Consider the following 11,295-nt stretch of genomic DNA (forward strand, 5'->3'; position numbering starts at 1 on the left):
CCTCCTTTATTTATTTACTGACTACATTAACAGCAGCGCCTGCTCTCCTTTTGTGCTGTGGCAGAACGCACTGCACCGCACACCGTGGCAGAGCCAGGTGGGTGCTGCCAGCATCACCCAGCCATGCCCATGCCTGTTGGGAGCTGCCTGTGCCCAGTGGGTGTCACGATGCAGTTACATGTTAATCACAGCACTGGAGTCACTGGATGAAGAACATCGCTTAGTTTTTCCCAGGGATGATGACATGTGCCAAGCAGCAGCATGTGCCAGTGGCAAGGCCAGGCTTGACCCCTGCCCCAGGGCTTCACAGCAGGTTTGGGGGGCTGCATGCCCACTCCAAGGTCCTGATGGTCATCCCTGTCTCTCCCAAGTCCCCCCAGCTTATTCCAGAAAGGCTTTGGGCAAGTGGTGGGTAACTTTGGTCAAGGTTCAGGCAAGCAAAGGTGGTCATGCTGTGAATGACCTGTGGGTTGCAGTGCCCTGGGAGAAGGGGGGTGAAGTCCCTTGCAGTGCTCAGCCTGGCACAAAGGCGTTGTTACAACAACGGGGAAATCGCGGTAGGACCGGGCCTTTGTGTGCACACTCGCGCAGCAGCTGGGAGCGATTATGCTGCAACAATGTTCTGTTCCATCAACATTATGTCCTCATTAAACCTTTATTAGGAGATTAGATTCAGATTTATTGATTTTTTTTCTTTTTTTTTCTTTTTTTTTTAAGAGGAAAATCAACGCTCCTCTTGGAGAGATGCCTGGAACTTTTTCCCACATGTGGCACTTCCCAAAGTAGCGAGAGGGCAAAGGGAGAATCTGGATCTTTCCTCCAGCTTAATCAGTCTCCTCTTCAAGGGGAAACAGACCACTGAGCTGGACAAAGGGTTGAGTGCAGAATGCTTCCTAGCACAGGGAAAGATAAGGACCAAGCAGCCACTGACACGTTCCATGGGAAGCAGCAGCACAGGTGAGCATCTCACACTGCAGCCCTGGGGGGCATCCAGGGTCATGGTGGGTAGGAGAGGGATGGCGAGTTTGGCTTGGGGGTCCTGCTGCCCTGTCCCCTCCTCAAACACATGGGCTGAGTGGCATCGGACGCCTGGGTCAATGGGCCCATTGGATTTGTCTGTTGGAGCGTTTGATGTTACACGAAGGCAGCTCATTCCAGAGGGTGTTAATTGCCCGCTGCACTGATCAGGTCTGTAGCACCATCGATCTCAGCAGGATCAATGGGCTGATTTAGTGTCTCGTGAACTCTTTAACTGGACACCTCATCAATAGGCAGCCACTTACAGACCATCAGCGCATTAGTGCGGGCCGGCACCGGCAGGAGCCCACTCCACCCGTCCTCAGCCCCCATCACTCAGCAAGAAGTTTTCCTTCAAGTGATGGCTCTGGGACGGCAGCAGAAGTCTTGGTCCAGGACCAGTGGGCTTGAGGGTGGCTGTGTGAGAGCCAGGTGCTGTCAACCCACCTGTCCCCCATCACCTGTAGGCCCAGTATATGCAGGGATACTCCTAGAGAACGGGATGGCCCTCCCAGCATCTCCAGCACGTTTTATTTCTTTTTGCCTCATGCCTCTGCCCTTGCAGAGGTTGATGGACTGCGGGAGCTGGGGACTGACCACAGCTGTGGTGGCAGTCATAACCCCGCGGGTCTCTCCCAGCACTGCGTGCTCACAAAACCAGTCCCGCTGGCATCCCATTTTGGCCGCTGCCTGGCACAGCATCTTTCCCAGTTTGCTATAGAACTGCTGGGCACAAGCATGGTGGGGATCTGCAGAACAAGCATGCTCAGGGTCTAGGGCAGGGAATAAAGGCGGTAGCCGGGTTGAGGAGTAGGACAGCCGAGGGCAGCGGGCCCTGGGGCGGTGGGAACCCCTCGGGGCAGCGGGAACCCCCCCCCGAGTCCGGGAGACCCCCAGTTTGTGCAATGGCAGGGCCGCACAGAGGGGCCGCTGTCCGCGGTGCTGAAGCGGCATCTGCGGCCGCGGTGATCTCGGAGATGGCGAGGGGGAGAATGGAGTGAGGTTTGGGGGGCTTGGGGGCTCATCCTCGGCTCTGCCTTCCCACTGTGGGGCTGGGGAACCTGAGACATATTCGGTCGATAGCGGGTAGCACACACCGGAGTGAGGCAACATCCGCAGTCCCCCCTCTCTCTAAAGAACGGGCACTGCTCAGGCATCCCGCCACACCGACCAGAGGATGCCCAGCGTGATGCTGTAGGCCAGGACGACTGCCAGGTACGCCCGGAACAGCAGGACATCCAACACGTAGCCCACCTGCAGCCATTCGTGGGCAACGTTGCGGAACTCCTCGCGTTTCTCCAGGAACTGGCGGATGGCCGTGGTCTCACGCAGGACCCCCTGAAGCACCGCTGAGCCCTCTGCCCAGCCAGCAAACGCCAGTGCAGGCCTTGTGCCCCCCACTGCCCCACTCTCCCGGGGATCCTCGCAGCCATAGGGGGTCAGCTTGGCTGTGGGATCAAGAGAGGCAAGTGAGAAAAACCTCTTCAGATGGGGAGCTGGGATTTCTGCAAGTGAAGTGGGTACCCAGTTCACCATACCAACAGTGGCTACATAGATGTAGATGGATACATAGGATCTAGACCCCTTCAGTTCCCAGAAGCCCTCTCTGTGCAGCCCTTACCTGTGCTGTCATTGCTCTCTGCCTGTCTAGAGATGTCTGAGCTCTGTGTCCTGCTTGGGCTCAATTTCTTCTTGTCCCGGATGCAGAGCAGGATGGTGGCCCGTTCCAGCAGCAGGTGCTTCACCCACTCAGGGACATGGGGCTGCAGGTCTTGCTTGTGCACCAGGCGCACGATCAGGATGGTCTCCGTCAGGCTGATGACAAGCAGCGCCATGCACACCACAAAGTAGATGCCTGTGGAGGTGTCACTGAGGTGGGTGGCCTGCAAAGGCTCATGCAGAGAGCACAGGCCCGAGTGAGTGCTCCCTGCCCAGCTCTCAGGGCCCTGTGATCTCTGCTCAGGACTGCCATGGCACTTGGATGGGCAGATAGTGCTGCCATACCTATCAATGGGGTGCCAACGGCAGTAGCTGGCAATGTGTCAGACACAATGATGAGGAAAACTGAGTAGCCCAGCAGGAGAGTGATCTTGAAAGAGACCCTCTCACCACTGTTGGGAGGCAGGTAGAAGCCCACAATGTCCATAACCATCAGGAAGATGCTGGGGAGCAGCAGGCTGACTGTGTAGAAGAGGGGGCGTCTCCTGATGACTACCTGCAGGACAGGGAGACAGGAAAGGCTCAGTGAAGGGTTGAAATGAGGCCTTGAGTTGGTGTGGCTCTTCACTAAGGCAGGTGAGGATGGTGGGAGGCACTAGGGTGAACTAGAGGAAGAGCCCAGAGCCAGGACCTTCCCATCTGCAGGCAGGAGTGCTGCAGCATGAAGACGTCACAGGGGTGGGAGCAAGACCCTTCCCTCGTGCCAAATTCCTGAGAAACACAGTGGCTGAAGGCTCTTACATAGAACTTCATCTCAGCATAGTAGTCACTGCTCTTGACACTGAACTCCTGGAACTGGGTGAGGACATAGAGCAGCTCCCACTCGCCCTGGTTCATGAAGACGCTCCGGTCGAACTTGACCAGCTCCGGCTGCCGCCACAGCGAGAGATTGATGTCACGAACTGGGGGAGCAGAGAAGAGGTGAGGACGAAGGTGTGCCTTGCCCAAAGCGCTGACAACTGTCCACACCTCCACGCCGGGCTGGTTGCCTGCCCTCCCTGCACGCTTCCCCGATCCACTGGGGCCATCTAGAGGGACGAGTTGTCTTCTGCACAGAGCTCCGGCCCGGCAGAAGTCCTGCCCGCTCCCCTGACCTCCCAGCCACGGGGATCCCAGAACTCACTGTGGTGCAACCAGCTGGTGAAAGTGAGCGAGCAGTTCTGGACGTCGAAGGGGAAGTTGTAGATGTCCAGGCTGCAGGCGGTCATCACTTGGATGGGTTTGAGGTTCTGCACCTCCCCGTGGTGGCTGACATAGACATAGGGGACGTGGGGGGCCTTTCCGACATCCACACTGTAAGACACGAGGGACAGAGTTGTGGGCTGGGGAGCTCTCTGGGCAGAGTTTCCTCCTGCTAAGTGATGTTTCAGGGGGCAACTGCCCAGGAGCAGAGAGTTCTACTTTTTTGCTTATACCCACACAGGCATTTCTGCCTGGCATTACCTCCCTCTGACTGCCTGGGCTACTGTCTTCTGCCAGTCCTAAAAGTGTCTGTATTATTGTCCCAGTGCCCTCATAAGCCATTGAGAACACCTTAAATGTTCCTTGAGTGGGAAGGACACTGGCTGGCTTCATGGGAAGGGCCAGCAGTTCTGCAGCTGCCCTTGCTTTGTGCTGCCTTCACAAAGCCTTTCTCTAGATATCTGGATCCCACCCCCAGCACGGCATGGGTAATTACCAGCAGTTGCAGTTAGCCAGCATTGGAAATGGCCCAACTGCCAAGCCGATCCCCATCTGCAGCTCCCCGTTGTGGGGAGGCTGCCAGCTCTGTGCCAGGAATACAAAGCATGGGATGGCACGTGCCTGCAGTGGGCAAGAGAGGTCCAGCCCCAGGCCATCTCCCCCCATGCTTTGGCCGCACTCACAACTCATTGATGAGGATGTCAGGCACCCAGATGCTCTCCATGGGGAGGGAGATTTGTGTCAGGTTGTCGAAACGAGCCGGGTCCCACCTGAGGAACTCATCTGTCCAGTGCTGGGAACAAGCAAGAGCAGACTTGAAGCACAAGGTCCCCTCCACCCTGCTAGCAATGTAGACTAGCACCAAGCAATCTTTCCCCCGTGAAAGGGAGGGAAGGCTCATCCTCCAGCTATCACAGCATCCAACACTGCAAAACACAGAGCATGAAAACTGAGCCTCAAGGATCATGTGCTACAGAGGTCTCACCAGCCCCTGGGATGGGTTCACCCTCACTGCTCTCTTTCAGAGCTACACACCCTTCACACGGAAAAACCTGTCTTTTCTGGGGTCCTTGACCCCAGAGGAGCTGGCAAGGGAGGGGTGAGGGTTCACTGTCACTCACCTGCCTGTACCAGATGTAGGTGGTCAGCACCTGGTTCTTCTCATCCTGTGGGAAGAAGAGGACATGATGTCAGAACAGGGGCACTGGCACTCCAGAAAATGGGCAGAGCATGCCAGGATGCTGCTGCATGCCAGATGCCATTCCCCTCCCTGTGGACAGGATGGGAGCAGACAACTCACCACGCTGAGGATGGCGTAGACCATTAGGTCAATGGCCACGTTAGTGGTCGTTCGCCAGTCCTGCACAGGCCGAGTGCCTTTCTGGTAGTGGGCCAGCAGGTAGTGGGACAGACGGTGCAGGGCAGGCTCAGAGGGCTCCGGTGTCCAGCCCCCATGCTGGCTACCTGCTAGCAGAGGGAGGGAGGGAGGCTGCTCACACTGGGGCAGCAGCTGCCATCGCCCTGGGGTGTGCCATGCACTGCAGGATGCTGCCAGCTGCCAGCCCTCCCTTACCAGTTGGGGTTCCCCATCCAAGTTAAATAGGAGCATCCTGAAGGGAAACAAGCCTGGCCACCAGAACCACCACACATCACTGTTGTGCATGTGGTCAGCACTGTGACATTCCCCAGCCTCAGAGGGCACAACTGCCAGCCTCCACCTCTCTGGACAGGTGCCAGGACAGCAGCAGCAGGGGATCATGAGTGACCTGATGACCCCAGGTGCATTTCCTACTTCTCACTCCTTTCAGGGTGTTGCTTTGCTCAGCAGGTGGAGGCGGCAAAGGTTAGAGATAAAGCAGGATGCTAAATTAATTTATTAGGTACCTTGGTGTTGCTTCCTGTGGAAACAGTCCCTCGGCTGGTGCCGACAGCATCAATCAAGGGCAAATAGCCTGAGGCACCGTGTCCTCACTGCCAGGCAGCCGAACACCCAGCCAGGCCAGGGCAGCAGCGCTGCGCTTGTGGCTCTGCTCTGCAGCACGCCCAGCCCCGGAGTCCAATTCCCACGTAATGGAAGAGACTAATTGGAATAGATCTGCGGGAACTTGGGAAAAGCTGCTGGAAAGGAACTTTAATCTGTATTTTAAGCTAAAAAAAAGAAAAACCTGCAGCCTCAGCCTCTCTGATGTTGCACGCGACTGGTAATGCTGGGGAGCCGGGCGGGCACACAACCCTCACCCAGGCAGGCGTGAACCAACAGAGGCAGCAAGGGGGGGCCAGAGGCAGCAATTAGGGTGAGGGGAGGAAATACAGGCACTGCCATCATCACGGCTGGGGCCAAGTGGCCTTTCCTGCTGCAGCTGGTGGCAGCTGGCTCATGCTCACACTCCTCCTTGCACCCTCTCCACCTTGCACCCTCTCCTCTCCTCCTCCTCACACCCATGCCACCCAGCTCTGCACCTGGATGTTTTGGGAGGAGGGAAATGGCCTTGCAGAGAGAGGACTGGGCTGAGTTAACTCTCTATGCTCTTTGCCTCTGCTGTGGACACTGTGCTGGTCTGCCTGGCCCAAATTTCCACCAATGCAACTTGGCACAGCCTTGGCATATGAGGGTGTGTCTGCACAGCCCTTCTTGCCTCTGACCAGCATTGCCGGGATGAGAGTGTCATTGCTCCTACTCCTTTCCTGAAACCTTTGCTGTGCTAATGGTGGGAGAAGGTTTGGGATTTGGGAACGATGCCCTGGTGACAGGAGCTATGTGACACATCCAGAGACCTGAATCACCAACCTGCTGAATGCTTCCAGCTGTGCTGGTGCAAAACAGCACAAGGATTTTTGTGCTATTTCCCAGGAAGGTTAAACGAGAAAACAGGAAAATAACAATGACAGTTGCAGAGCTGTCCAGTATCCTCCGCAAAACCCAGACCCAGGTTATGAGGGATAGTGGGGAAAGCCCTTGATCAGGTGAGGGACTCAGGCAGCAGCTCCCAGGCAGTGGGGTACAGATAGGAGACTCCTGTGTCTCTCTCTGTCCTCAGGGCTGACTCTCAGAGTACTGAGAAGCCCCACACTGATGATCCCTCAGCGCAGAGCTGAGGTCAAATGCCACATTGCCTTGCTGCTTGTGCTACTCAGGCAGGATGCGCCTCTGGGCTCCACACTAGAGCTTTTCCGTGCTCCAGCTTCTCAACAGTATGAAGGCCTCCCTAAAAAGCAGCCTTTGCAATGCAGCACTGCTCAGGTTTTGGGAAGATGTTGCATCATGCCAGGTCCCTGCCCTGCCCCAGCTTCCCAGTCTTGCCCTCGGATCCCTTGCCTTACCTGGGCTCTGCAGCATCAAGGCCAGCGGCAGCAGGGCCAGGAGCGCCCCAAGAGCAGCGGGAGTCATGGCTCTGCTGGCTCCAGCCGCTGCCGGCTCGGCGGAGGAGTGAGCGGAGCGGGGACGCAGGCGGCACTCGTGTGGCTTTCCCCCTGCCGTCGGGTTTTTGAGAACGCCCAGTTAATCTCGCAATCAGCCTCTCCCGCTGCATCAAGTTTCAGGCTGGGAGGATGCAAGAGGGGCCCACCCAGCCACCCCTCCCCTCCTCGCTGGTTGCCTCAGGGCTCTCCCATCTCCTGCCCAGGTGGCTGGCTGTGACAGAGTGGGTTTTGGGGTACAAGGATCATGCCAGTGTGCAGAAGGAGGTGGGGGACACAACCCGGGGGGAAAGGGTGCTACAGGTGCCAGGGCTGCTCCAGGAATTCCTCAGCAGTTGGAAAGATGCAGGAAACCTTCTGAGAGGTGGGGTTGAGGGGGGGGGTCTGTCTCAGGATGTGGTACTGACACAGGGTGGGCTTCCATCAGCAGAGAAATGGGGGGTCTGGAGGTACCGGCCTCCCCTTCACACCCTGTGGTGGGTGGATCTGTCACACTGACAGCGAGCTGACAGACACAGGTGGCAGCAGCATGTGCTGCCAGCCCCTGCCTGGAGCTGCAGCTTTGCCTGACCCCTAGGACCTGCAGCAACACCAGAGTGTGTTTTCATTGCAGCAACTTGCACTTGCTGTAAATTTCAGTAAACAAAAGTGCTTCCTACGGGTTTTGATTTCCTCAAATATTTAACAACTTGAGGCAAAGACAAGCAAACACAAAACCACAAGCAAAGGCTAGTCTGGTAAGCCTGAGAGCCAAAAGGTACTTGGTGTCTGCCCATTCATGGGTGCCCTGCTCGGGCTACACTTTTGTCCCTCTGTGTCACAGCATTGTGGCCTTGGGCTGTGCAACATCCCCCTGGCTGGCAGGGGAGCCTCTCCCCGATTCCCCACCCCTATAATCTTCAGTATCCCTGTTTGTACAAGCAGCATTTGTGTGTGTTGCAGGTGCCCATGCCCCCACAAAGCTGCCAGCTGCTGGAAATGCTGGGGAGGCGGCGGGCAGGAACCCGAGCCTGCGGCAGTGGCGTAGAGCAAATCACATCAGATGCCAGCATGGAGTCACTTAAACGAGGTAAGAATTAGTGTAGGGCCCTGATGAACTCCCCCTCGGCTGCCAACAGCGGTGTCAGGGAGAGAGCGAGAGCAGAGCTGGGGCTAATTTGATTTCTCGGCTCCGTTAGAGGCTGGCGAGTCACCTCCCAGGGAGCGCTGGCAGCTCGGAGCGCTCTCCTCTTATTGAATCTGGGTAATGAAAATCACGGGCAGCGCCGCGGCGGCGCTGGGGACCGCGCCCCGCTCTGCTCCCTCTCCCCCGGTCTCCTGTGTCCACAGCGGGCAGGATGCGGCCGAGGGGGCACGGACAGCTCCAGTGGAGCCTCTGCTGCAGCGTCATTAACTCTGAATTTTCTCCCTTGGGTTTTACGTCTTCATCTTAAAGAGATTTTAATGTAGTTCCTATCAGCCCTCTTGTTATCGGATATCTAATTAGCGTGATCTACTGTAGCCTCGCGTTACGCGCGCGCGCAGGGGGCTCTTGCGGGACATTTTGTGGGATGGCTGATATCAATCGGCTGCGCCCGGATCAGATTTACTTTCCGAAATGGCATAATGGGATTTTATTAGCCCTGTAATCTGCTGCACGGTAATTGCTTTTCTGGGAATCGAAGTGCTCGGTGCCTGGGGCTTCCCACGGCTCAGCCCTGCGTCCTGCCCGGGCTTTGCTGAAGCCAGGCATGGCAGTGTCTCTGCCATGGGATGGAGGCTCAGGGCTCTTTCCTGCTGCCAGCAGGCTCTCTGGCTGGGCAAGCAGGTGCTTAACCCAGAGTTCAGGGACTGGGGAGAGCACAGGGGCATGGGCACAAGGTCCCCAAGATGTGATGGGACAAGTGATGGTCCAAACATGCCCTCACCCCAACCTGACCTCACCCCAAGCCCTGGGTGTGCAGCACTATGCACCATATGACCCTGGCAACTCCCACCCCATGCCATGGGATGTGCTGGGGGCTGCTGTGGCTGGGCTCTGCACAGCATGGGGGCTGCAGCCAGGCTGAGGACCACAGTAGGAATGATGATGGAGGCCACAGCTGCAGCACCTGATGATGTGAAGCGGGCAGGAGAGGGAAGCAGCCCTCCTCCGGGCTGCCAGGACTCGCCTTTCAGGGAGTGCTTGGAGCGTCAAAAGCAATAAAGCCTCAGCGAGGAGCCCTGGCAGCACGGCTGCTGCCGGCCCCGGCCCCATCACATACCCGAGGCCGCCCATTACAGAGCCTCACGCTCCCCGAATTGCATGTCTGCTATGATTTAACACTGTGAGACATGAAATAAACACTGCAGGCAGGCAGGGCTGACAGTGTGGGCTTGGCCAGGCTCACAGCATCCCCTGCTCTGGCACCAGGGGATGCAGGACCCTCCTGTGAGGCAGTGGTCCTCAGGGATGCTCAAGCTCGCTGCATTCTCAGGGCACTGTGAGCAGTCAGGGGAACACACAGGGTCTCTCCTCTGGCATCCACCTTGTGCAGCCCCAAGACTAAAGCAGAGACGAAATGCCAGGAGTGGCTGCTCAGTGTGGTGCTCTTGGATAACTTAATTCAGTTTAGGGATGCTGGTGGCTTTGACCTGGGGATGCAAACTGGGTAGCCCATGGAGGGGCCAAAAAATTGCTCATGGCAGGTACCAAGCCTATTCTCATCCCAGTGAAAGGGCCCAATGCCTTTAAATCCCCCAGCAAAAGGAGGGGAGCTCATTCCTTTCAGTCCTCTCCTCCATTAGACACCCTTCAGGTGTTCACAATATTCTGCCACAGTTTCGTTGCCATTAAAGGCAGGTAATAATAAGTATGTGAAGGTATTTGGAGCCCATTGCTGTTAATGAAGGTGATCCAGCTCATCCCAAATGGGACAGCAGCCACTCGTCACAGGGTCAGCACCATCCAGTCAGGCAGAAATTGCACGTACAGGAGACCTGACTGGTGTTTCATCTTGTATGGCTGTGTTTTTCTTTTTCCTTTTGTTTATTTTAAAGGAGACTCGTGCCAGAGGCTTGCTGGGCAGGAGAGAGATGGTGGGCTCCAGCACTGTTGTGGTTGAGTGCTGGTGCTGTGGGAGAGACCCAAGGCAGGTGTGCACCAGGGATTGTACACCAGATGCTTTGATGCAAAAAACTCATGCCTGCCTTCCTCCCTCCTTCACCCAGATCTTCTCTGTGTCTGGAGTTCTTGGGAAATCTCTCCAGTCGGGAACCAACCTATGTTTTAATGCTGCCAGTTACAGCTGGGAATTTTTCTCTTCATTTTCTGGAGAAACTGAGGAAGATTTCAAGCAAATTGGAAAGGTTAGTTTTGGCCAAAAAGGCTATTAGTTTGTGGTTTAAAACACCTGGAAAAGTCTAGCAGCAAAGTCTCCTCCCTCTTGTTTCTGGTGGAATACAATGTGTGGAGGACTGTGGCAGTGCTGGAGAGGTTGGACAGTGCTGCACAGTGTGGGGACAGCCCTGGAGGGGACAGTGGCAGGAGACATTGTCCATTCTGGTTTTGGGTTTTATTCATTTTTAAAGCACCTACAATACAAATTGTTTCCTTTTGCTAAGTCTAGACAGTATGGAAAGCTCTCAGGACATGGAAGGAGTGGGGTGAGGGCATGTCTGCTGCTCTTTCTGTCTGAGGGTGTACAATCCCCCTGTAGTAAATTATTCTGCATGTAGCAGTGCTGTGACTGCACTTGACACTGCAAACAAATTGTTCTGCACCCTAATTAGTCACCACAGCATTAATCAGACAACTAAACATTAAACACAGCCTAAACAAACCTGGAGCTAAAAATACAGTGCTGAGTTAATCTTTGTAACTGGGATAGTGAGAATTTTTATGGTTAATACTTTTTTTAAGGTAGGGAAATCCTGGGGACCCTTCTCTGAGCAACTAAGCTGGGACAAAACACCGTTCCCTCAGCAACACATGCAGATCCC

At 55.8% G+C, this 11,295-nt stretch overlaps 1 protein-coding gene across 2 annotated transcripts; it reads right to left on the minus strand.

Moving 5' to 3' along the window:
• Positions 1–739: 739 nt before the first annotated feature.
• Positions 740–7,321, minus strand: LOC139682205 (5-hydroxytryptamine receptor 3A-like). Of its 2 annotated transcripts, none has more exons than XM_071576312.1 (9): positions 7,240–7,321; positions 5,219–5,385; positions 5,040–5,084; positions 4,602–4,711; positions 3,860–4,029; positions 3,478–3,638; positions 3,022–3,232; positions 2,639–2,872; positions 740–2,465 (listed from the first exon to the last, which is right to left on the minus strand). In XM_071576312.1, exons 1-9 carry the CDS (start codon positions 7,304–7,306, stop codon positions 2,167–2,169), a joined length of 1,464 nt encoding a protein of 487 aa, XP_071432413.1. In that variant the 5' UTR covers positions 7,307–7,321; the 3' UTR covers positions 740–2,166. The 2 variants fall into 2 exon arrangements, with proteins under 2 accessions (XP_071432413.1, XP_071432414.1); XM_071576313.1 differs by having other exon boundaries at positions 5,219–5,382; positions 7,240–7,306.
• Positions 7,322–11,295: the final 3,974 nt, after the last annotated feature.

Source organism: Pithys albifrons, chromosome 23, assembly GCF_047495875.1.
Source record: "Pithys albifrons albifrons isolate INPA30051 chromosome 23, PitAlb_v1, whole genome shotgun sequence".
Lineage (NCBI taxonomy): Eukaryota > Metazoa > Chordata > Aves > Passeriformes > Thamnophilidae > Pithys > Pithys albifrons.

Bases quoted from the DNA above. Each gene is read 5' to 3' on its own strand.
- LOC139682205 (XM_071576312.1), bottom strand. From the start codon at position 7,306: ATGACTCCCGCTGCTCTTGGGGCGCTCCTGGCCCTGCTGCCGCTGGCC. The intron at 5,085-5,218 runs GTGAGTTGTCTG...TTCTTCCCACAG, and splicing joins TCTACGCCATCCTCAGCGTG to GATGAGAAGAACCAGGTGCT. The intron at 2,466-2,638 runs GTAAGGGCTGCA...TTGATCCCACAG, and splicing joins AGAGAGCAATGACAGCACAG to CCAAGCTGACCCCCTATGGC.